General features: G+C 36.6%; 1 protein-coding gene across 2 annotated transcripts; it reads right to left on the bottom strand.

The window, feature by feature from the left end:
• Nucleotides 1-114: 114 nt before the first annotated feature.
• LOC110459309 (WW domain-containing adapter protein with coiled-coil-like) lies at nt 115-27,190 on the bottom strand. Of its 2 annotated transcripts, XM_021511497.1 has the most exons (14): nt 27,027-27,190; nt 26,836-26,869; nt 23,593-23,764; nt 23,109-23,239; nt 21,872-21,999; nt 21,057-21,181; nt 19,835-20,245; nt 10,832-10,987; nt 10,098-10,184; nt 8,141-8,206; nt 7,275-7,686; nt 6,122-6,302; nt 5,640-5,767; nt 115-5,392 (listed from the first exon to the last, which is right to left on the bottom strand). In XM_021511497.1, the coding sequence occupies exons 1-14, from the start codon at nt 27,065-27,067 to the stop codon at nt 5,296-5,298; spliced, it is 2,169 nt and encodes a 722-aa protein (XP_021367172.1). In that variant the 5' UTR covers nt 27,068-27,190; the 3' UTR covers nt 115-5,295. The 2 variants fall into 2 exon arrangements, with proteins under 2 accessions (XP_021367172.1, XP_021367173.1); XM_021511498.1 differs by lacking the exon at nt 10,098-10,184.
• Between the last annotated feature and the right edge of the window lie 506 nt (nt 27,191-27,696).

Here is a 27,696-nt window from a genome sequence, read left to right as displayed (position 1 = left end):
AAATAGATTTGATCCATTCAAAATGGTCAAAAAAGGTTTGAAACGTAATTTTGAAAGTAATAAGGAACAATTCTGTTTTATAGTGGTTTTCTTCAAAAGAACACAACCGACAAATTATTTCAAGTATTTTTATTTTTTTTATTTCTTTCAACAGATACTATAAACATGTAGAGAACAATGACGCTATCTACACCATGTTTATTCCCTTGTTTAGTGGTGCATCATAAGCTCATGCAGTTAAATACGTAGTACAGTAGCAGACATACTCATGAACTGTGATAAACTGACCGATTCCCATGTTTCAATGTGGTTACACAGAAGTCGGAAGAAACTGGATATGGGGGCGAGTAAACAGGAGACAAAACAGGAGGCAGATTACCTGGCCACAACGAGATATCAATGCATCTTCGGGAGAATGCCCCTTTGGGAAGTGTGCCATGAATATCATCACCTATTTCTGTCCAGTCCATTACGTGAAAAAATAAATATAGATTTGTGGTGAGCCGAGTTTTACTCATTTAGCCCATAAATGGATATAAATAAGGTCGAGAAATAATACCTGTTAAACTACACAGAAATTCATAGAAATGTACCTATAAGTTGGTAAAGATTAAGAAAGGAATAGGGGAGAGAACTCCTCGATGTTAACAGTCATTGTCTCCCTTACTTTTTTAACAATGTGGGACGAAATGAAAAACCCATTTTTTTTCTTGTAAGTGAAAAAAGGGTTGACCAGTACTTTTAACTAACAATTAAAGTAAAAAGGATGAAATACTAAAATAAACAAATAGGATGACATATAAATGTTAATATATTAGGACAATTAACTAATAATGACAAAATCTGAACCTCAAATTGAAGACGGCAAAGGAAATTACGTTTTGTGATGGATAAAAAGAAAGAGAGGCTAATAAAAGTAATACTCCACATCAAAAGCAACTGGAATCCAATTCTGATGAAAGTGTTCTGTACAAGGTCACACCTATTTTATGTACAAAGAAATACTAGACACCCGTTAGGCTGCTCGGCCAGCACCCAATGAGACGTTCACAACATGTAGCATTCATACAATCGGGTAGCCTGCCAGCCCACAAACAGTACACACAAAATACATACAGCATTCAAACAACTGGGCAGCCTGCCGACCAACCGACAGTACACACAGAGAACATGTAGCATTCAAACATATCAGATAGTGGTATGTCTACCCAATACTACCACACAACACGTCATTCAAACCGTCAGCATTTGTCAGGAAAGTAGGTTCACCATAACCCACAATCACACCCAGTCACATGTATGCCGACAAAAAGATCTGCCTCCCTTTCCTGACCCCTCTATTTACTCAAAAGCTGCATGCCAATGGTCCTTAGCTCAACACCAACTCACTCACGTATTCCCTCTACCAAATCACGTGACACCGTGATAAACTGGCACTATGTCCGAACCTTGATACTTCAGGGTCTGTAGAATCACCAAATCCATCCAAAACCTAGCTGTGGGAACTTGGAAAATTATTGCTATAAAAATGTTTTTACAAAAACCACTGTCCCAAATTAACAAGATTGCTGAACTGAACTTTAAGTTCAATTAAGATATTATTCCTTCATGTTCCACGGATACACTGAAAAATTACATTACCTACATAACAAGGTTACCAAGGATAACGTAGTCTTTTAATTCCATTCTGGTACATCTCGATTATATTCCCACAACCATATGCCTTCTGTCATAAGCGTGAATATTGTTAATAATTGTTTTACTTCTGACAGGTGTAACAGAAAAACCAGTTCGAGAGACATGACATACACAGTACATTGTGTATAGCACTATTTCCATCAAAAGAATGTGACACAGAGTGTGAACTGCACTGCATGTTCAAAAGGTAAAAGTTTGACCCACATCAATCGCTCAAAAGTCCCTCGAGCTCTAGCATCAAGGAAATTAACATCATACTGTAATTCCATTGTTTAAGCTTCAATCATGTTCAAATGTATGTAAATCAAAATACATTTTGTTCTCTCATGGTGTCCCAACAAAAATGTAATTCATACACAATATTTAACCAAAACCTGAACAAAACGCAGAATTTCAAAATATCTTAAACAATTCAGTCAAATAATACAGCATATGGTTGATACAAATTATACATTTCGACAATAAAACTCGGCAAAGGTCAGAAAAAGTGAAAAAAGTGTTTTTAAGATCAGCAATCAAAATGTAAACAAATTAAAACACAGCTACTTTTTTTTTTAATTTGAACGTAACTTACATTTTGAATGCAGCTTACTGTCAAATAATCAACCTCAGAGCTTTTTTTAAAAATATGTATTGATAGCCATTCATTATAACTGAACACAAGCATACCAATCAGCAGATCCTGATGTACTTTAGTAAACCGTTAAAGGGACATTGAAAATAAGTCTATAAATATTGTACCGGTTTGTAAACACTTCAAAATGAAATAAATTCAGTCTTTCTTCTTCCAGACATTGCTTTTCGTTATGTTCAAATGGACACCCGATACCCATAATATATTACTCTGGTCACATTATGAATGTCCCTGCGACATTATCAGAAACTGATACAAGATACTAAACTCAGGCAACCATTTGTCTTTGGCCACATATTGAATATAATATAGACTGCGTGGGACAGAAGCTGATTAGTATTGCGGTGGAAGCCATCAGCTCCTGAATGACAAACTATTACCCCTGATACTAGGTTGTTGGGATGCTTTCGTTAATCGTGATCCAAATGGTTGGACCGGTTGGACCAGAGTCATTAGTTTATAAAGTATGGTAGGACCTGGTCATTCTAACGCTGCTTTCAGGCGAGCCTTGGCAAAGACTTATAAATTACCAGGCCTTAATAACCATTTGCAGGTCCACCATGATTTATACCCGAAAATGTTACATTTATAAACGGATAAACCCTTTTGAACTGGACATGCGAAATGGGTCTAAGTATCCAATGATCCAGCAGGATATTAACACTTACTGTCTGGTTGTATATGAACTGTTAGTTAACCATCATTGATCAGAAGATGTGAGAGAGGATGTGAACACTTGTGTCATTGTCACAGGAAGGACTGACAAAGTGATATCTCCAGTGAGAAGACCAACTCGTTAGGCCCAAAGGTAAAATGAGAGGGGAGACTAAGTTTAAAATTTGAATTCATGGTGGGATCAATATATATATATATATATAGGAATTTAATAAACAGAAAGTGTTGGCCCCAACTAAACAATTGCCAAAAATAATAAAGATTCAAACTATGATTTTACCAGGATTTCATTGAACGATGGACATCTATTTTGTCGATATCACACTTTCAAGTTTGATCCCTATTTTTCACTGCTGAACAATATGAAGTCTTTGTTTTCACCCACATCGAAGTATTTTATCCCAGCTTGATTTGATCTAATCTTAAATAACCTCTCAAGGAAGTTTTTAACAAGACAAATGCTTGTTTCCCTGCCCTCTGATAGAAAAAATAAGCTTCAATATTTCATTTTATAGCATGACAAATGCAAACATTGCATATTTCTGCAGTACTTAAAAAAACACAGACAATAATCACAAATACAAGATGGAAAAAATGCAATTAAGATAAAATCAAGGTAGCACTTCTGGTACATGTCAATGACATCTCTTTGTATATATACATATAGGTATAAAGAGAATATAAATTAATTTGATAGCTTTTTCCAAATACCCAAAATCATTTTTTATTAATATAAGCTTAAATCAATATGCGATCATCTAAAAATGACTGATGTTTAAATGCAGTAGTAAACAGATCATACTCTAGTACAAACACAACAGCGATACTTGACCATAACCATAAAACATGTTAAATGCCTTTTTGTTCCGGCTGAATTTATTTTTATTTGATGATGATGTATGAATGAAAGTTGTACCACTCCAATAAACACTTTACTTTTACGAGATATATCAAGATTATGATTTTTGTTTGTTTGTTAATTTGGTACAAGCGTGTTAAGAAAAGCTGTTATATTTAAACAAATCCATCTCTAATATCATATATCTGTACCAGAAGGCATGGCCCAGCCATGGAACTAATCCAACTATTGTCCCTTCAGATTCCCATATTTCTTTTTTCATAAGAAACCAATTGTTGAGTCAGTTATGCGTGCTATAGTGTTTTCAATTCTAAAAGGAACAAGAGGTTCTGGGGCCTTAACAGTCACCTAGGAATCTCTTAATGCCGCAGTCATTTGAGTTTGGAGCAAGGACTTAAATCTGTTTGGCAGAAAGGTTGATATTACACAGACTACCAGAGTACACAGACTACCAGAGTACCACAAAACTGTGTGTGTTAATTTATATCAAATAGCAAGTGTCTATAGTGTGGAGTAGCCTGTGGAAAAGACCAGTAGATGTCTGGTTGGCTTATGTATTGTATCTTAGTTGTGGGCATTTTGGACAGCAGATAGGCACAGAAGCTAAGAAAATTGTGTTGGAACATCATAAAGGAACCTTTGTATGGAGCAGGTCTTGAGAAGAAATTTGTAAATGTCTCGGCTCAGGGCTGCCATAATGGGCTGCCATAATAGATTTCCGATTTATCCTAAAGATAAGACTTTTTTTCCGGATCGTCAGTCAAACATACCTATTAAATTTCAGTTGAATCAGCCAAATAGGATGCGAGTTTAAGGTAATTTTTTGATCAACCACCAAAAAAGAACAAGACTCAGTAACATTCCCATTCAGTATCAACGAAATGTCTTCAGTAATATTTCAGTCTAAATCTAAAATGTAAATGTTAACATGTGAAGAATGGCGGACATTGCACGATGACAAAGAGGGATTGCAAAATGTCACTTGAGCAAAGCTCAGGTGACCTAAAAACTTTGTCAAATTTTTACATGTCTGACAATTGGTTGTAGGCTATGTATTGCAGTGACAATAGATCAATGTTTTTTCACAGATATCATATGAAGCTAGAGCTCCCAGAAATGGTAAAAATCCTCTCGCACACAACTTACATAAAATTGATCGCCTCTGCATTCAGCTAATCTGCAGTCAAATTTTCACAAACAGACTACTAACAACAATACATCATGGATTGAAATACTTAAATTAATCACATTCTTTGCCGTAGAGTTTCCAGATTTCTTTGGGGATGGTTTTCTTCCATTTTGTATGGCACTGTTCCACGTAACCTTGTCCACCTACAGCTGGTGTAGAAGGTCTTGCGGGGATATGTTGGCCTCCAGTTAGATCTCTAGTTCTGTCAGCAACAATTCAAATGCAATGACAGACACTGTCCTAAGAATGCGAAGATGACGTAAATGAATGTGATGATGAAAATGACGGAGGCTTCATATTCTCTAGTTCATGAATTTGTTGAGCTAAAAATAATATTCTGTAAAAGAGAACGAAAATGTACAAGATTAGTATACTTCTGTACAATTGGAAAGATTTAATTTATTATTATGTCATTTATATAGTTAATAGCAGGGCGAGTTAAACACAAGATACAAATTTGAGAAATAGTTCACCATTATATTAGGGAACTAAAAGTGATTCTGAAGTGTAAACCCTGAATATCAGTATTTAATATACTTCAACAGTGCTGTTTGGATCAACAAAACCCTTATGTATTTGTGTACCTTTGTTCATGTAATGTTGACTGAATTTCGGCAATCCGTACGAGGGACCTTGCACGCTTTAGTTCCACACTCACTTGACTGCATCGCATACAATCTATAGTAAGATTTTCTTGTCTGTACTTTTTGGCCTGTCAAAACAAAGGACAAATCAAAGTTTAATACTCATCAGATATTCTGCTCATATTTCCCCCTTTAACTCTATCCATCCCTCCCCCCACCCTCATCTTATAAACAAAGTTTATGCTCTATTAATTTGTGTACTATCTGTTCCTAAAAAAGATGCCAAAACATGTTCATTTAAACATATTTGATAGCCATTAACCTTAGCGTAAACCTTCAAGAGAGGCAAGATAAATCCCACTGTTCTCAAGAATGATAAAAAGAATTCAAATTTTAATCAATATATTCATAGATTATCACACTGCAGTGACCCAAGTTGTAGTAGAACATAAACACACTTTCCTTAAACATATTAATCCTACCTGTCTCTCGGCATGCTCAGCCTGCCAGCCTAGCACATGGCCTATTAATTTTTCATTATAGTAATTTTTAAGAGCTGGATTGATGCCCATAGACGTCTCCTTTGTGATGCCAGCAGCTGAGAGTTCTGCATGAGCCACAGCAGCTGTCTGAGAACTTGTCGTACTGGATCCTGGACTTAAACTGTTAACAGAAATTAAAAGTACAATCACCGGTCATCTCAAAACAAAAATGATTTCAAATTTGTCAGGTTCTGGGAATGTTGAAGCTATGTACGTAAATTGGAACTTACATATCTGTTTGAATTACAAGAAGTCTTCAACTATTTGATTTACAAGAAGTATTTGACTATGGGAATGTTGAAGCTATGTACGTAAATTGGAACTTACATATATGTTTGAATTACAAGAAGTCTTCAACTATTTGATGTACAAGAAGTATTTGACTATTTGAATTACAAGGAGTATTCGACTATTTGATTTACAAGGAGTATTCAACTATTTGATTTACAAGGAGTATTCGACTATTTGAATTACAAGATGTATTCAACTATTTGATTTACAAGAAGTATTCAACTATTTGAATTACAAGGAGTATTCGACTATTTGATTTACAAGAAGTCTTCAACTATTTGAATTACAAGGAGTATTTGACTATTTGAATTACAAGGAGTATTCGACTATTTGATTTACAAGGAGTATTCGACTATTTGAATTACAAGGAGTATTCGACTATTATGTAGGTCTGGATAAACATATCTGTCCAAGTTATTTGGAGTGTTGTTTAGTTCACCTTTTGATAAAACCAAATTATAAATTATATTAAAAAAAAAATATTTTTTTTAAGTTCTGTTTCAGTCAAAGAGTTATGTCTAATCATATTCCCAGTGAATATAACTAATTTGAACTGCAGAATTAAATTTTGAAAAGGAAACTATTATTCTAATTTACATTTCCTGCTTCGAGTCCTACTATACTTGTACTACTCTGGTTTACATCTCTTTTTCTTAGTATTGGCTCAAGATTCCTTAAATTTGGTACTAGCTAGGCAACATCTTATCTGCACCTGGTGCTGGCTTCATGTTAACTAAATACTATTAATGGTTTTCCTACTTGTACTGGCTTACAATCCTACTAACTTGTAGCCAGATCTTACCAGGAGGGTCCTTGACTGGTCTCCGACAGGGGACTCTCACCACCACCTGGCCCAGTCATGTGGTGGTCTTCGTCATGGCGAGAGATTTGGTTGAGCTTGCCGTATACTGATGACGAGCTGTGTCCCCCTGGGGTGTGTGGAGGTTCTCTATGGCCAGCAGGGTGGAGATGATGGTGATGTTGGGAGTTGTTGTCAGGCTGAGGATGGGAGTGAGGATGGGGATGGGGATTGGGGTGATGGGAGTGGAGACCTTGTGGGCTGAGAAGCATGTTGGAGTTGTGTAGGGTGGGGCTGGGGTGGGGCTGATGATGATGAGGGTGTTGGTGGGGTTTGTGGTGGGCCTGTTGTTGGTGTGCGGTTTGGGAAGTTGGCACATCACTTGTAGGCCTGGGAGATTGCTGGGGTGGGTTTCCTGAAAATATATTCACAAATGTACTGGTACAGGTTTTTCGAAGGTTTTACAGTGGTATGAATCGAACCTAATTCTACTATAACAAGCCAAACAAGGTCAGTATTGATAAATATTACCCGGGACATTAAATCTGGGTAAATGGGTACTAGGGAAAACATCTCATTTACTTTTACAGATGTAACTTAATGACTGGTTTTAATGATTCATTTAAAACCAATATTTTTGATTAAAAAAATCCTTTATAACTGTTTTTGATATGTTGTATACTTCAATATTGATAATGTACATAGTGAGATGTTAATTATATAACATTGTCACCATTTGGTTAACTGTACCCTAGAAACAAGTGATGGGGTTTTTTTTTATTTTTATTTTTTATTTTTTTTAGTTACATGGCAACAACAAATACAGTATTGGCAAACTGTCAGAAAATGTTGTGTTTATATGTACTTACCAGGACTTGTTTGCTGTGCTATCTGGCGACTAATCACCTCTTGTAATCTCTGTAAGGTTTGCAAGGCTGAAAAAGAATGCCACAGTATTAGTTATCTCCCTTGGAATACACCTTTAAACATGCTGGTTCACAATCCAAAGATTGTTACCTGCCCAAGACCAAGTATGAATATCTTTAAGCAGTTGTTGAGAAGAAGTTTTAAGGGCTTCAGCATAGTGCGTAACTCTGTTTGACATGTTTTATCAATTTCATATTTATCAAATAAAACAATATTTAAGTGTATATTACTGTGAACACTTTAGCCACAAAAATGAAATTTTCAAATATATACCGGTACTAGTACATTAATAGGCTCATGTTTTAATTCCCCCCCCATCAATCTAAAGAGAAGTGTAATATATTGAACACGTCGGAATTAAGACAACGCAAATAAATCACGGGAATGTGACTTCAACTGGAATAGAAATGAAGTTGAGATGACTCGAAGATGGTTACAGAAAACAAGCTTTGCTGCAAACATTTTTATAACTTCTTATTGACATGGTCATGATAGGATGGATGTTGAACTTGTTTCCACAGGAGGTTAGTGAAACTTGTCCTGAGGTTCTCTCTTTAGCTCAGTGTGCATGGGTGTCTTAATAAATGAAAACCTTTTCACATGTTCCATCACAATCTCCTATAACTGCACGAAAACCCATTATAGATAAAGATAAAATACTATGTTAACATGATGCATTAAATTACATTTTCCCACTTAACCCTTTCACCATCTATAGGCCATAATGGACTTATCTAGGCCAATGCATATGGTAGAGTTTACTAAAGTTACATAGGGGTGAAAGGGTTAAGAAGGATAGTATTACAAAGGGTATGATCATTGTATTCTCTATATGGGTTACCTCAGATTTTCCTCATCTGATCTAATAGAATATTTTAAGAGACTTCAGATACCTAAACCATTCATGTGTTTCCTACTGAAAATACTCTGCACACTTCATCACATTTATATAATTACTAAATCATTATATTTTGTTTTTCAGTCTTAGCCGACTCAATGTTTTAAAAATCAATGGATGAAAGATCCCAATTCTGGCCGAAGTAATTATAATTAATACCCAGGCTCGAATATCATAACAACTGACAATAAACTAATACATTGTGCATTATAAACATTAAGGCACGAAAATCTGTGATAACCCGTGTAGCCAATGTTGTAACAGACATGTACCAAACAAATGATACCAATGGGGAAAATTAGATAAAACGTGCAGTGTAACCACCAATTATAACATGTTAGTGACAATTGGAAACAGGACTTCAAGCTAGCAACCAAGATCCAAATATCAGTGGAGAGTACAGTAATACAATGAAAAACAAGACTGTTTAATCCCGAATTATTGTTGTAAGTGGCACCCTATTTTATTTGCAAGTTACCCAAAATATTTACAGGTGGAAATGAACTGACTTGTATTAAATATAAGCCATGTGACACTACACATGTTGCAGAAGAAAAAGGTTTTTTTCAAAACATTGTTTATGTATACGTAATTCGTGCCAATTAATTGAATGATTCTTCATATTCTATTTTTGTATATTGAACTTTATTCACTTTTAGCCATGTCCATGATAGGATATCAGTTATTGACCATTTTTAGCATGTTTTAACCCTTTCACAACCGTACGTAGACCATAATGGACTTATCCCCATAAATGCATGGTAGAGTCTACTAACGTTACCTTGGGGTGAAAGGGTTAATTCACACACAAACACATTGACACATGTGTAATACTATACTGTACAATATTTGGGTAACGGTTGCTACCAGAAAAACATGTCAAACTGGAAAAGTATAAAAAAGATTTGAACATCGAAATACACATGGTCGCCACTAAATCTATTGAAAATCTCGAATAAAGTGAACAACTTGGACTGGACCATGTGTAATCGTGTTCATACCTTTGTGGGTTAGATCTTGGTTTCTGTGACTGCCGCTGAGCTTGGATATCAGACAGGGTATCGTGGAGAGGAGTGGGGAGGTGGCGCCTGGAGGAGGAGTGTTGGACACAGAATCAAGTACTTGTACAAAGTGCTAGATCACATATCAGAGAAGGGTGGACACAGATCTAATATAACACCTCCAAAAAAATATCAAGGACCTAATTTTCTGTTTACGAGATGGAACTCAACTTTTCAACATAATTTCCAAAACATGTTTGATATTTTATATCTACTACATTGTGTCCAGTCAGTGGTGTTAGAAAGAGAAGTACAGTGTACATCTAAATCTAAATCCAGGAAACTGATAATTGGCACCAAGAAAGGAAAAGTAACATGTTCAATACCGAAGTTTCATGTGTAATTTCTCAATTGAATCTTTACTAACAATTTTACTGATCCAATCTTTCAAAGTCACTATTATTCAGGATGTTGCAAAATAATCATCTTGCACAATTTGTCTTTCACAGTTCCATTGAAATTGCTAAAATCATGGTTGCTAGTACAAAGCCAGTTTATTCATAATACTACAGAGTATACAAAATTGGAAGAGATATCAGCCTGGCTTAGATAAATTTGTTCATGAAAAGGAGAGTATGTGTTTTTATTTCTCGTGGAGGCTATATATATATATAGGCTGTGAATGAGATTGGAGGGAGTGATACAAGGCCTGGTGGTATCATGTGATTCTGTACCTGTGGGGGCTATTCCGGCTAGAGCTGCCGCCGTAGACGGAGGTAGTGACATGGGTGTGGAGCTAGGACCCAACTGGGGTGTGCCTGCACAACTTGATCGACGCGAGCTCGACGGCGAACTACCCGGTGATATATCCATGTCATCTATCTGCGAGTCTGCAAAACACAAAAATAAAGAAAGTGTGTTCAGTTAAAAATCCAAAGTGTGTACATATTGTGTGAGCTTATAATTACATATACGTAACGACATTTCGATATCCAGGGGTTACGCTCACTTTCATTCTCTACACCCCTGGAATATGTCATAGCAAAATTGAAGGCACGAAGATAGCTGTTTGATTGGTCTCGGGTAAAAAAAAATATACCATTACGTGACTGAGGTTCTTTTGGTGTACATCAATGATCGAAGGATCAAACTATAGTCTTCTTGTCTCATCAACAAGGTGGCGCACACTGAGCCTTCAATTTTGCTATGACATATTCCAGGGGTGCAGTTAGCGAAAGTGACCGTGACACCTGGATATATAAGATGACGTAACGACTGTGTTGCAATTCACATTCAGCTGTAACTTTTCATACCTGAAATATAATAGGCTCAGAAAATACCTGGTGTTGGAGATGGCTTTAATGTACCAGCATATATAGCTGAACAACAGGAAGTTTACGTCGCAGTTTTATATTTTCACTCTTCGCAATGCAGGCTAATTTATCATAACAGGGAATATAAGTAAACAGCATATCCTGTACATAGTTAATACATTTTAAGAGTGGAATTTGATGTTCATGAGAAAATTACTTGTAAAAGGACAAAAGCATTACATCATTAAAAGGAAGACTTTGCAAAATTGGCAATAGGCATTTGTTTATAGTTAATACCATGTTTTAATAAGTTTCTGTGATGTTTGTAATTATAAGTGGGCGGAGGTACATAATTACAATTGATTTTTTCCCTGCATATGAGAATCAATTTGATGATGTCAACAGCAGTAAGTTACACTTAGTAGAGCTTCTGTTACATCAAACAAAAATAAATGTGTTGCCAACCCCTGCTGGCAGCTATGTTGATTTTCAGATTCGGGCGAAAATGGAAATTGATTCAAAATTTCAAACAAATCAAGCTAAAAGCATTCAAAGGAAATATCACACTGAAATCATAAAATTTTCCACAATGTCCAGGCCAGGATGGCCACTGGTGGCCGTGCATGTTGAATTTTAGATTTGGTTCAAAGTTAACTTCAGGAGTGAATAATTGATGCTATACATGTGCAGAATTTTTTATCAAAGTATTGTATTCCTTCAAGGACTAATCACATGGTAACCATTATTACAGGCGCTACCGCTGCCAACCGGCCGGGGGTGACCCGTATATATATATATATATATATGTCACCTTTGCTTTTCAGGCAAAACAAGGAGCACCAAATTTTTCCATATACAAAATTATTGTATACACTAATTTCAAGAATACAGTATACAAAACACCACTTTTTCTAGGGGTACATTTACAGCGCTGCCAACCTTCGAGATTCATAATCGATTCATAATCAAGACTTGAGCAATAAACATTCAGCATTCACAACAGAATTTCCCAGTTTTGAGCCATGTTTCACGAATGAAGTATCAATTTTTGGCAATAATCACGCTATCCCCAGTGTTTGTTTCAATGCTTTCTAAATACTGGAACTGGTAAATATGCGGACTGATTTCAGGAACAACCAAAAACTTTTTTGTTTTGTTTTGGTTACAAAATCTTAAATAATTTCAAAGACATTCATGATCAGTTGGGTTTAAGAATTATATGAAATTAAGTTTCATTTTCTTTTAAAGGTAAACATCCTTTTGTGAATGTGATATAGATAGATCAAGTGATCATGTTGGCAGCTTGATCCATTTTGTAGATGTTGGGGCTAAGAAAATTTTATTTCAGGCTAATGGATTACTATATTAAACCCCAGGCTAGTATCTTGAACATGTTTTTTTTTTATTTACACCCCTTAATGAACAAGTGATTCTGATTTACAAATATTAAACTGAAAAATCAAAATGGACATTTTTAACGGATTTAATCATTTAACAAAACAGGAGAATCAATAACACCAGACTGAGGGCATGTTTCTGCGTTTTAGCTGGGTGTTTCTTTAACCGGTTTTGTCGAGCTTCTTCAGGACCCTGAGCAGGGGATTATAACTGTGGCCTCCCAAAATTAGTCAGATAATGGTGGTTATTGAACTTGTTCAAACCTTTGCAATAACCAACATTCTTATTAAAGTTTTACAATAACCTGTTAATAAATACTCAAGATATTGAAAAGACACAGCGTGAGCACCTGCTTATATTTTATGTGAAAACATAATATGCCCAGGCCATCAAATTAAAACTCAACAACAGCTACAAGGCTTTACCTATAAGCTAATTACAAGAGGCCCAGGGGCCTTAATAGCTCACCTGGTATTTTATTTTTCAATTTGCCTGAGTACCATATACAGGTTTATCAAAGGAGTACAAGAAACAAAGTTGCAAGAATCGAAGAACTACAAGTACATATAAATAGTTTTGGTGGGAAAGACACCAAGAAAATGAGTTTCCATGTTATTTTCCTCTATTTTCCCTATTGGGTCTCACATGCACCTTTTTATACAAATTTTTAAGTTTTTTTCCCCTAAGCATGCTTCAGACCACATTTGGTTTAAATCCCTTCATTTGTACAGAAGGGAAAATATGTTTTCTCTATTTCCCCTATTGGGCCCTGTTCCTCTGCCTGTTATAAATATTCAATTCCCTTTGCCCAAAGATTCTCTAGAACAAGATTCTGTAATGTTTTCTTCTATTTTCCTTAATTAATGGGCCCCACAGAAGGGGGTCCACACTTTTGTCCCTAGGCATGCTTCAGACCACATTTGTTTAAATCCCTTCATTTGTATAGTAGGAGAAAAAAATTCCCCTATTTCCCCTATGCCCCCAGAGGGGCCACACCCTCCGTTTATACAAACTTGAGGCTCCGTTGTCCAAAGATGCTCTAGAACAAATTTGGTCAAAATCCTTCTATTGATTTACCTATTTTCCCCCTATTTGGCCCCACCCCTCTGCCCCCAGGGGGGACCATACCCTCTGTTTATACAAAACTGAGAACCCTTTGACCAATGATGCTCCAGACCAAATTTGGTCAAAATCCCTTCATCGGTACAAAAGGAGAAGGATCTTTGATGTTTTCCTCTTTTTCCCCTAATGAGCCCCACCCATCTGCCCCTAGAAGGGGGCCTACACACCTCAGTTTATACAAACTGGATTCTTTTGTCCCTAGTCATGCTTAAGACTGCATTTGGTTTAAATCCCTTCAGTTGTATAGTAGGAGAAAAACAATCCTCTATTTCCCATATTGGGCCCTGCCCCACGCCCCCAGAGGGGCCACACCCTCCGTTTATACAAACTTGAGTCTCCTTTGTCCAAAGATGCTCTAGGACAAATTTGGTCAAAATCCTTCTATTGGTTGAGAAGAAAAAGATTTTTTAAAGATTTACCTATTTTCCCCCTATTTGGCCCCGTCTCTCTGCCCCCAGGGGAACCATACCCTCCGTTTATACAAAACTGAGAACCCTTTGGGCAATGATGCTCCAGACCAAATTTGGTCAAAATCCTTTGAGCCGTTAAGGACTAGTAGCGTTTTAAAGGGAAAAGTTGATGGACGCGGGACGCTGCGCCATGGGATAAGCCGACTTATAAAATAATAATTAAAGCCAAAATACTTTTACCTACTGATTTACTTGATGGGACAGTTTTGCACAAACAAAAAAAGACGTATTTGTCCCCCAAAACAAAGAGTTCATGCATATCATGGCTGGATAATTAACAAGGCTTACTTTGTACAAGTATTTGATAACGCCTAACACTGGTAACCTACAGTATATTAACAGCCAGGGGTATGTAGGTGGACCTGACTCGACAGACTCAATATGTAAGTTATCCAATACAAGACATGCAGAAGTGTACAATATCATATTTACTGTACTACCCTGCCCCCACCAATCTAATTAAAATTATATCTTCACATCGCTCCCGTTTACTGATATGTCGCGTTGAAGATCTAACAACATCCCATAGAGGGTCATGTTCAGGCGACCTTTGCATTAACCAATCAGATGAGAGCTTACGCATTTCTGTAAGTGATGATGTAATGATTTCGGAACACACTTGCTATGATAAAAGACCGAGAGGTGTCAAATGAGCATCGAAAATGGCGGCGCCCATGACAACACGCCGTGTCTATCTACAAGACAACTTTTGTACAATTTGTGGATTTTGCTTTGAAATAAGGGAGCCTTCCTCTTCTGGTGATGTTGTCGTTAAAAAGTTTAACAACCTGAAACTAAAATTAACCAATGACAGGCTTCGCAATATTCAAACTGTCACTGGACCAGACGAAAAAGTGGATTTTGGGCTACGAGGTGCTACAGGTCCTGCTTTCTGATAGGTTGAATGAAAGAGTTATGTCGCGTTTTGATTGGCTTGTTATAAATGCGATAATGTACTCATGTTGACCTCTGACGTGACCCCTCTATGGGATGTTGTTAGATCTTCAACACGACATATCAGTAAACGGGAGCGATGTGAAGATATAATTTTAATTAGATTGTGCCCCCACTGTCACTCCAGGCTAGTGCTGGGAACTTCTGATGTTGAAAAAATGAAGCATCAAGACACGGATGATGTGAAGTTATCAACTTATTGGCCAAGTTATCTTATCATGACAACAGAAATCAACATGTGATCGTAGTACATGCATGGATTCTGTCCTGCCATTAACATTTGGTTTCCCCAAATCAAAAGCACCAGTAATCTGATTGGCAGATCATTTCTGCATGATATAACCTCCATTTAATAATGCAATCAAAATTGTTTTCAGGGGTTAAAGCTCAAATCACCACAAAGCTATAACTAGTACAGACCATGCCAGGTAACACCATTGGGTCCAAGGTCAAACCCTATCTGGTCTGTGCTGTTGTTCATGTTGAACAATATTTGATGATTTTGTTAATTTGACTATTATACAGACAATGCATATATGTAATAAGTGTGATACACCAATATTTCCCCAATAGCAAGGTTACAGCTAGCACGGGCCCGGGGTTGAAGATCAAATCATGATCACAGTAATATTTGTCAGCACCATAAAGAAATTAAACCTCTTCACAACATAATTTAAAAAGTTCCATACAAATACTTCAATAAATGTAATTAATTTAGTGCATAAAAGTACATCCAAATTAATTAGCCGGTCGTAAATTTCAACACTTTTTCTCCAGCAGTGTGCTAGTGAAAACCCTGTATTTCCGTAGTTAGTGCTGTATATGAATTAGTATATAACCTGGAGATGAAGGTTAGAGGTAGATGTACAAAAAATTTAAGAAAGATCTCTCCAGTAATTCCCGAGTAATATAGCTATAGCCATAACAAACCTTCACTGTCAAAATCCAAGATGAATGCCTCTCTGCCATTTTCTTTATCTGATCAGTCTCAAAAGTGAATATGCACCATTAAGGACCTAGGGGAACCTACATATAAGATTTGAGAAAGATCTCTCCACTACTTATTGAGAAACAGTGATAACAAACATTCACTTTCAAAATCCAAGATGGCTGCCTGTCGGACATTTGTTAATCTGATCAGTCTCAAATGTTAACCTGCACAACTAGGGACCAAGGAAAACCTGCATATCAAATTTGAGAAAGAACCCTCCAGTACTTCCCGAGAAATAGCGATAACAAACCTTCAATGTCAAAATCAAAGATGGCTGCCTGTTGGCCATTTTGTTGATCTGATCACTACACAGACCTAGGGAAGCCTACATAACAAATTTGGGAGAGATCCCTCAGGTACTTCCTGAGAAATAGTGATAACAAACCTTCACTATCAGAATCGAAGGGGAACATACATTTAAAATTTGAGGAAGATCCCTCTGTCACTTTCCAGAGAAATAGCGATAACAAACCTTCACTATCAAAATCCAAGATAGCTGCCTGTTGGCCATGTTGTTTATCCGATCAGTTTTAAAAGTTGCACAACTAGGGCCAAGGGGAACCTACATATAAAATTTGGGAAACATCCCTCTGGTACTTCCGGAGAAATAGCAATAACAAGAATGGTTTAAAGACAGACCAAGGACCATGGACACAGGGCGATTTGAATAGCTCACCATCAGATGATGGTGGGCTAATAAATATGTATTGCATAAACTAGAAAATGTCTAAGATGTGAATGCCCCCAGGCCATGGCCAATTGCTGGACATGTAAATCATGACAGTAACCTGAACTTTGGGACTCTGAAAAACGAACACCCGAGCTAGGTATTCTTATACTTGACCTTTGTAAAAACTTTGAAGAAACCTTTCATTCCTACAGAAGAAGAATTTTAAAGAATTTGCTATATTTCCCCTATTGGGCCCCTGGGGGGGCGACACCCACGGTTCTATACAAAATTAGTTCCCCTTCACCCAAGGATGCCTCAGACCAAATTTGGTCAAAATCTGCTCAGTCGTTCATGACTAGTAGCGTTTTAAAGGAAAAGTTGACTGACGACGGACGCTGCGGTACATGGCATAAGCTCACCAGGTATACTATATGGGGCAAAGAAGTAATTCCAACAGTGTGGACAAGTTTAGGTTGTCAAATTTTCGGAGCGATCCGCTCCTTTTTCAAGACACAGTGAAACAGAACAGTTACATGTACATATACATCATATTACAAGACGATAGATTTGATATACTATAATTGAAAATATAGCTATTATATAAAACCAATAGTCCCCTCGGCTAAAGACAGCCGAAGGCAGCAATTAAGCTGAGAGCATCGCGGACAAGGAACGCTGATACTATATATAGACAGTAAAATCTACACCTGTTGCACTATATCCTCCACTACCCCCTATAAAATGGTAGGGCATACATAGATATATAAACTATTGCCAAACACAATGTACAGAACAGCAAACAAGTACATATATATACGTATATTATTTAAATATTTTTATCTATTGACAGGTGCAAAATCTATGCATAACAATTGCAATATTCAGCCCACTGGCGACCGTATCCTCAAGACCTGTCTTTACTTGTAAAGAAAGTTACTATCAAATTTTATACTTATAGATCTACAAAATTTATGCACAACAATTGCAATATTCAACCCACTGGTGACACTACCCTCAAGACCTGTCTTTTCTTGTGAAGAAAGTTACAATTAAATTCTATCTCTACAGCCAGGGGCTGGGTTGATCTTGGACCTCCAACAGTTGGTCTTTGTGTATAGGCTGTGGATTTGTACACTTTATTGAAATGTCTTCAATAAGTTTCATCAGTTTGGAAATATGTGATATCAAAGTTTTACTTTCTACACAAACAATGTACATATTAAACGTGTCGCAATGTTTCAAGACCGACTGGTCCCTTTGTCAAGCTATGACTGAGGTCAAGCTATGACTAAGTGAGTGATTTGCATTTTTACCTGTACAGCGATGTGACGAAATTGTATATTGTTCTTGTCACTCGAGACGTTTCGTCTATCGATAGGGAGCGTATACACACTGCATCAGGTAAGACATAACAGGGGAGGGGGCTAGATCTACACCCTACCTGTAACCTATCTGATGCAGTGTGTGTACGCTCCCTATTGATAGACGAAACGTCACGGGTCGAGTGACATGAACAATATACAATTTCGTCACATCATTAAAAGTTGAGACATGTTTATTACGAACATTGTTCGTGTAGAAAGTAAAACTTTGATATTAATGGAAATGGTTTCCCCCAACCTTGAGAAAATCATGCTAAAAAGTTGTAAGATAAAGTGGATGAAAGGAATAAATAGAGTGAATCAAAGGAGACTGTATAAAGAAACCTAATTGTCAAACTGCACCATGCATCAATGTATACAATGTACATATACCTGATCCTATAAAAGAAATACTAAACAGTTTCGATTTCAGTCTAAACTAACTTACACTTGATATAAACAGCTGTTCTTTCATACAATATAATATAACCTAACCACAGAAAGAGAGACATGTTTTGTGTAATGTCCATCAAATCTGGAGTTATGCAATTTCCCCAAAATTGTAAATGCCATTGTGTCACGTCAACACCTGCAGAGGATATATGTACAGGTCAACTTTTGTATATATATGCAAATTCATGTCAAAGTGTTTCCAAGATAAAAGATACATTTTATGATCTAACAAATGACTATATACTTAGAATGGGCATGGCCCATACAAAAATCACTGTAGTAAGAAGCAATAACTTTCTACTTTGGTGAGAGTATCCATCCTCGAAACCCCAGAATTCCACTCTCTGTACACAAATCCTCTGCATCCCTGGAATGTCACGACACAATCGAAGGCTCTGTACGCAACACCTTGCAGATAATACAAGTTCACTACTCTGATGCTTTTAATGCAGATAAAAAATAATGGTAAAATTGACAGGCTTTGAAGTTGGGGTATCACTATTAGGTAATATTTAAAGAACAGGTATCAGCTGCCTAGCGATTGGTAAGGTTTTCATATCTGAAACCAGCCAAACAGCTTACTGCAAGCCTTCAAATTTATGTTCAATGGGAGTGGAGAACGAAACTGAGCATGAATCCAGGAATTTCAAGGATGGACCTCATCATGAGGAGACAAGTCGGGGAAAATAGAAATTGTCATAGCTTATTTAATTTGTGTAAGAGTTTTCATTCAGAATTTCACCAAAATAGACAGATATTCCCTAAAATCTGACAAATACGAATCCTAATATGAACACTTTATACAATCATAATAGCTTTACTTCTTGGATATCATTTTTCTCCTGATTTTAAGAAGCAATTTCCCAGCACCTAAATCAATATCAATACTTACCAACAAATAACGGAATCATCCAGTAATGATATAAGTAAATCCTTGGAGGGACGAACACAAGACACACATTATCGTATCCGGTTCTACAGGAGAATACATATGGACAAACTCACCATGATTGTGTTTTCTGGGTGTCACATGACCACCACCACCACCATATGACCTATTTCCTTCGCTGTTGCGACGGTAACGTCTGTTTGCCTGGCTGCCCTGGGGGTCAGGATATGTCCCTGAGCCATCCTTTCTGTGAAAGTTTGTGACATTGTCAAACTTATGCTCCAAAGAATGAGGAGTCCGATAGTGAGAGGATGACAAAGATGAGGACTGACTAGCCCCTCGTAGGTGCTGTTGTTCCACGGCCAGGTGCTGACTGGCCTGGAACTTTTCAATAATGTACTTTTTGTCCGGTTTTCCGCTGTGGGGATAGGTTTGGTTAATATCCGACATGCTCCTTTTGAGGTTTTTCTCGGACAATAATGTTCGGTCCGCAGCATTACTGGAATGTTTGGACTTGTCCATTGCGGCTGGAAAATACAAATAGCTGTTACAATATGGTAAACAAATACCTGTTATGGATGAAATGACTATTATGGTACTTGGCCAATACTACAAGTGTTTTTCTTGGTCAATTGGGAAATTATGATATTTCCTTTATTATGATTCTTTGCTCCATGCTTTTTAAGATTTCTTACATAGCAAGGTATATCTATATGTGTACAGTAAAACTCATTACATTCTTTGGTTTGGTTTGGTTTAATTTTGTTTAATGTTCAATTAACAGTTAAGGTAATTTAAGGACGTGCCTCTGTGTGTAGTGTATGCAAGAGACGGGTATGTTGGTTTTGCATTGAGTAAATGACATTGAACATAATAATACGCTGAGCAAAAGATAAGAATTGAGTCTTTTTTTATATCAAATTACAGGAAAAACCTGCCAAGACTGTTTTTTTTAAATTTGACACCTACCTAGAATACCGACTTTCGTTAACCAGTAAGACATGGTTAGTATGTTTGGTTGGAATATACCAGCACATACTGATTTATGGTTTGGCTATCATTCAGTATAAACATCCTTATTCATAATAGTGCAACACCCATCATATATACATGTCAAGTAAAGATGACAACATTTCATGCATTCATAAGATAAAGACAAAAATACAAGTAGCAGACAATCTTGAACTTTTTCAGTAACTTTTGATTCCAGTTAATTTGCTTTCTTATGATAAAACTCTGTAATGTGAACTCAATCAAGATAAAAAAAAAATATCTGTCTTTCTGTTGACTTTTACTACAGGAGTTTACAAGTTAGTGACCCAGTCAGTCACCACTCACATTTATTAGGGTAGTTGACTTTGGCTCCACTGCTGTTTCCTCCTCCTCCTCCACAACTACTACTGCTGATGTTGCCTCCACTCCGAGCATAGTTGTTGGGCTTGGAATCGGGCTTTGATCCAGGTCTGCAAATTGACAAAATGGTTGAATTTCATAAAATTCAAACACTGGTACATAAGTAAATTTATAAACTAGATAGAATGTTGGCCTTAAAAAACCCTGGGGGAAAACAACCTTTGTTTTCATGGCTGGTGCAAGTATAATAATACATATATACACCATCAAGTATAAACTTGGATGAAACATATGTCCAATTTAGAAGTATAAGATGTCGATCTTGGTGAAAAGTTTAAGATGTGTATGTGCTGCAGGTCCCTAGCATACACAGAATTTTCACCTTTCTCGGGTTGAGAAAATTTCAGTCTTTAAATCTATGGATTTCTTATAATTGTTAGTCTCCACACAAGCTCACCCTGCAAGCTTGGCATTGCGACAATCCCTCATGGCTGGAAAACTAAACTGCCCCCCCCCCCAGCATCAACTGCTGTAACTAGTCAGTTGGATGTATCCTATATAAATCTATGCATCAGCACTGTCTCCATATAGCCAATGATATTGAAAACCAAGATTTTTTTGGCCACAAGATTTGTCTTATTTGATGTTTTATTTTTGAAGGGTAAATTAATTATAACATTGGCCTACTTTGACCTACTAATAAGTCTTTCATTTTCTTACACAAGATTTTTTTAACTGTGAACATCAGGAATACTGCTAGCCATGGGTAGTGAGGAGAACACTGAAGAGCTTATACTAACCCGTCTGTCCAATCTTTTGGTTTCTCCCACTGGGACACTTCACTCTTACAGTTGTAGTAGTAGTGCATACCAGATGAACTGACATGTTCGGACCATTCCCCGCAGGTTCGTCCAGGCGTCTTCTGGGACTGTAAGTGTATAGGACAAGGTTAAGAAAATAACAAATGTTAATGTGATGCATACTGACAAGCTTGGGCTATGACATCCCAATGTAAGAAACCGGTGATTTTTAACTCTTTTTTTCTTCTAAAGGGACGGTGCCTTTTATTATTCAGAATTTTACTGCGCGAAGACAATGAATTGGGAATTTTACAACATGTTACGGATGTATGATATTAGGGAAATTTTGTTTGATCGCGCTCAAACAACCTCATGTGTAAACAAAACTTGAAGCTTGAATTCAATGCCCCAAGATAAACTTCTATTTGTCAAAAAAAGTACAGTTGTATAGTTGTACAACAGTTTATAAGAAGGCATACTTCAATATTTTTACAAGCAATTGGGAAAATACTGGGTCAGAATTGGGAAAGTACCTAAAGTCGGCACATAAATTGGGGTAAAAAATCACTGGAAACAGACACAATGTTTTCCTTTTCAGTTATGCTGTACTGGCAACCCTTTCCAGACATAAGATACAAACCAAACCATGATTTTTTTTTGTTTAATCTTTCTGTAGTATCTAATAAACATGCATGCATACCAATAAGTTATAGCTCAATTGTCCTAGACTACACTATGATAAATTGTAGCTCTACGAGAGAAAAAAAGGACACCTTTGATTTGTTTTTTCAGAATAACAAATTCAAAGGATAATAGATAGTGGTGAGAAGGGGATAAACTCTGCACTAATATATATATCAGTAAAACACCCCCTTTTCAGAATAAATTCTGGTGTATATTTTTCTTATAAAAAATATGTCTCACAGGCATCAAACTCTTTCATGAATCATATCTTTTGTGAACTAATGCCTTAAAGGTCCCATCAAGTTCATCATAAATATATTTTTCTGCATAGAACTATTTTCTTAGGTCCCTTGGGGTTCATTATTTATGATTGTTACTGTAGATTTATTGTGTAGGTCCCCCAGCTGAGTTACTGTAATTCTTAGGTCACAAATAGGCTTTACTGTAGAAAATTAATTTCTAAAAAATAAATGTCTGGAGTTCATTATATTAGATGTATTTAACTGTAGATGAAGAGAAGCTTTTCAAGAAAGAACTAAACAATAGTGACTACCTCTGATTTTCCTTCTTTTTCCTTGACATCACGGCTGTTTTTGACACCTTTGTCGTAGTTACCATTTTGGCTGTTACTTCTTTGATTGCTGTAGCTATGGTTTGCCTTTCTGTCGGGAAAACTACTTGATCCTGAAAACAAGTTTATCTAATGAGTGATTGTTTACATCAGTTACAGGCTAACTATCTATATATATATATTGAACTAAAATTTGACAACTGTATTCATTCAACATCTGTCCTCTACCAGCTATTTACATCATGTTAATATTCATTTCAAATGAAAATGAAAGTTAAAAAAAAGAAGATATTCTATGTTCATGCTCACATGACTGGTCTCTACAAGATTTCATTTTATTCAGTGTAACCAAATAGTAACTAGAGAAGAGTACTTCATTCACTCAAACATATTCAACTGATAACAAATGGATCGCAATGTTTTGACTATGTGATAAGCAATCATCAGTTTCTCAAAAATGCATTACCTTTCTCGTATCTCTCTTTAATTTTCTCAGAATAAGAGCTTTTGTTGTGATATCTGGGACTGAGACGGCTTGCAGGGCTGTTGTCTCGACATCTGTCAGAACTGCCCCCATCTCTCTTGTATCGGTCTGCATAATTGTCAAGTCCGTAATTCTTTGATGGGTACTGGGATGACTGAAAAGTACCAAAGATAATCTTTGATATAACATGACAATTTGTGATGAAATATATACAGGTTCAGTCAAATAAAATACTTGTTTGCTTTTGAGATAGTGGAAACATCTGCAAATATTCTCAAAGGAATGCCATCAACACAACAAATACAACAGCACTAATTGCTAAGAGGAAAATTTCCACTTTACATTATTACAATATTTGGACAGCAGATCACAGCAAAGAATATGCATAAAACCAAGATTTCATAGCTATAGTTTTGACCCCTGTGTCATAACATAATTTGTATAAGTCCAAAGTGATCCACCAGCCTTGCTGAAATGTACTAGTTCCAGATCGACAAGCACACTTGTGTTTAACTTCTAACCCAGAAAAGCCCTTGCTGCCATAATTCCCAAAACTAGGGCTGGAATGTAACGTGTACAGGTAACAAGAGTACTCGGTTGTGACTACTATCTGGTTAGAATATATCTATGTACATGTACCAGAAAATCATCCCGGAGATTTAAGTCAATATTTGTTTACTTTCTTGGGCAGAAATGCCATTCCTGACTGTTATTTAGACCCTGAAAACACTCATGATCAGTAAATGTTCTATACCATTGAGTGCATGTATACGTACATACACTTTGAATACAATGTACAAGTAATGAAGTACACATCATATCGACAGACATTCTGTTGAACAATGCAACTCTTCATCCACGGCAACCATCTTCAAAAACGGGAAGTGATTAGCAGAAAGGTGTGAGCATATCGTTATATTAACAACACACCAGTGTAATGTGAAACTATGACAATTTCCTGAGTGTACTGTAAAACTATGACAATTTCCCTATAGTATAGGAAGACTAGTGATAAGAAACCAGTTCATAAGGATGTTGAGAATTTACAACTGTATTTACAAGACATAAACAATGCAAAGGGCCATTGCATTTGGCGCACACTTATTTCTAACAGTTGCAGTCCTCCCCATAACACTCCAAAGATTACAGTTCTAGGGCAATTAAGTTGAAAATGTTATATTCAAAACAGAACAAGAAGAGTTCTGTCATGGCTACCAAATTTTATTTTATTACTACCAAAATGTAGACTTGGCCATTAGAATTTTTCAAAATCTTTCTGTGGGCTAGTACTCCAAAAATGAAATGATACACATCTAATTACTTAACATCATAATTCAATTTCAGTAAAAAAAATCTACTAATGGACACATACATAAAGATCATGTGACCTTGGTAAAATACTAGCTGCTTTTCACCAACTCGGCTAGGGCAAATATTTCTTTAGTACAATTGGGAAAAACATTGGACTAGAAAGCCTGAGGTCCCTTGGGACTTTAAATGACTCTTTAACTTGTATGCACTTTCAGCAGTCAAATCACCCTTTCCCTGAAGGGTCAAAATGCATGTCAAATAGACAAGTCCTTCAACCCAAAAGTCGAAGCTCACTTAGGGGAATCAAAAAACATATTCTTAATGATCTGCTGAAAGATAATTAATAATAATATTTTGAGGTTATTATATACTGCTTTATCACAACCTAAATCGTAGGTTGTCTCATAGCGGTTCACAAATTCTTATCCGTGGTTATAGGGCCTTTGCAACCAGTCAATATCTTGCTCAACTCTCTGGGGAGCTTACAGTCGGTGCTGCCATTTCGGCACTCACAGCGAGCATTCAACAATTCTAGCACTGCCCAACCACTTACTCATTTACAGCTCAAAGACTGGAACAAGGAGAGTAAAGAATCTTGCTCAAAGATACATGCTGTGCCGTGTACCGGACCTGCAACCCTACTGTCATGTGCCCGGCATCCAACCACGAACTATAGCTACTGTGCCGTCGTCTTGGCCCCTAGTTTCATCCCCGGCTTATGAACAGTTCTTTTTACACAACCAATAAAATTTCTATGTGACATTTTGATGACTAGTATGATATGTACACTGTCACCTTCACCAGACTAATGACCAGTGAAGAGTATGCACACAAAGGTGTAAAATGTGTACGAGTTGTCCACAAAATCAATGTTGAATCGGCTATGCTGTATTGTAAGCGTATGTACAATAGTTATGATAATATATGTACCAAAATGACTCAATTCAGCTATGCTTTGTTTAATACTTGGTCATAGATGTGCGAGGCGAGAGTAAAGAGAATAGTGTGCTTCCACCAGGAATCAAACCCTTGATCTTCAGGTTCCTAGTCGCATGCTCTACTGGTCACCGAGCTAAAGGGAAATTCCCTCTAGTTCGAAATTAGAAGGCAATCGTAATCCTATGTACAATTAAAATCTGTCAAAAAAATAACCAGAGAGGCTAAAGGAAACACCATCTAAGCAATGTGTAGCACATGTACACAACGAATACATAAACTGAAAAACACAAGTATTGCAATGGCCCTATAGGTTTATATACATTGCATGCATCTCTCCCTCACATCAAGCTCTTATTCGACAAAGGCCCAATATACTCTGGTTCTGCAAGGGCCCCACATTATTCACCTTATCTTACCATGATGTGGGACAGTGGGAAACTGTCTGCTAAAGAACCTTCAGGAGATGCTTCACAGGGAAATTTATACAAACCTCTGTATCCAGACCTGATAGAAATGGAACCCTCAATGTTTATCAGACTGCTCCATTCATGCATTGACTATTATAATGCATGCTGTCATATAAATTGCTTCTCTAGACTTTCAATTGTCATGACAATAAAATATCAACAGACACTCTGAAAAACACTGTTCTGTTACCATTTCAATGAAAACGGTTATTTCATCGTTCTGAATAACCTTTCCTGAGATTTTGTTTCAGTTTTACCACTTACCAAGGCAAATTGGAACCCATATATGACCATCTTTTCACACTGAAGCTATTTTTCAAAACTTGACCTCTAATTACTCATTTTTGAAACCTGACAGTTCTAAGAATGGACAAAGTTCCATTCTTTGTTACTTTTATTGGTTTCTTATTTTGATATTCTTGCATTTAGGGGTGTATTTTTTCAAAATTCTCAATTTTTGAATGGTCTAAAAATACGAATCCAATTTTGCATGGTCTTTGCCAATTACCTGGAACGGATGGGCGTCTCTCTTTTCCATATACCTGAAAAACACAAATGCAAGAGTAATTAATGCCAAAAACACTTTATATATTGCAAAACAAGATATTTTTTTCCGCAAATTTATTGCAAATTGACAACAAAGATGGCGGCCTGACAGTCTTGTAACTGACATGTCATGTAAATACCTAAGATCCTTACCCATCATCGAGTCTGGGCTGTTTCCTTGCATGCATTACCATTAATGCAAATACTTATATGGTGCTTGAACGCACAAAACGCTGAAAAGGGGACTATTCTAGCTATTTTCTTGAGCTAGACAGCCTTCCAAATCAGTCGATTAGACGCCATGACACATCCGGGGTATTTCCTGATGACGAAAATAGAATGCAACGGTTGGTATTTATCCGTTTTAAAACAAGTTTTAATTATTTTTTGTGTTTTTTATTTCATTAAAATCATATTCAATTTACTCTTTTATTTTTTTGTTTGATTTTTGCATAATATCCAGGGTCGCTTAAGGTGAAGGTCGTCTTTTGAAACTCAAGAGGACGAGGTTGTCTCGGACACATTCCTGTACAAGACAAATGGGGCACCGAAGGGGTATTCAATTACCGTATAACTGTTGTTTGAACATTTATTGTAACAAACCGCCTTTATTTTGGTCGAGTCAGAGACGTATATAACACTTTATACTTTATACGTCTCTGGTCGAGTATATTAATTCAAAGTCAAAAAATCAGACGCAAGTGTTTATACATATTTTAAATCTAGAATTTAACGTTAGAAACTCCTACAGGAGCTATTAAAAATATCGTTAAAATGAAAATGCATGAAAATAGAAAATACATAGCTTATAATATTCACACAT

This window comes from Mizuhopecten yessoensis, unplaced genomic scaffold (assembly GCF_002113885.1).
Source record: "Mizuhopecten yessoensis strain PY_sf001 unplaced genomic scaffold, ASM211388v2 scaffold10033, whole genome shotgun sequence".
NCBI lineage: Eukaryota > Metazoa > Mollusca > Bivalvia > Pectinida > Pectinidae > Mizuhopecten > Mizuhopecten yessoensis.
Note: the sequence above shows the minus strand (reverse complement) of the source record. Positions and strands in the feature narration are given on the sequence as shown.

What these genes read in the sequence shown, in the direction of transcription:
- LOC110459309 (XM_021511497.1), bottom strand. Translation starts at nt 27,067, where the DNA reads ATGGTAATGCATGCAAGGAAACAGCCCAGACTCGATGATGG. An exon ending in CAGCCCAGACTCGATGATGG is followed by an intron (nt 26,870 to 27,026) that starts GTAAGGATCTTA and finishes TGTGTTTTTCAG; the next exon opens with GTATATGGAAAAGAGAGACG. An exon ending in TAAAGAGAGATACGAGAAAG is followed by an intron (nt 23,240 to 23,592) that starts GTAATGCATTTT and finishes ACTTGTTTTCAG; the next exon opens with GATCAAGTAGTTTTCCCGAC.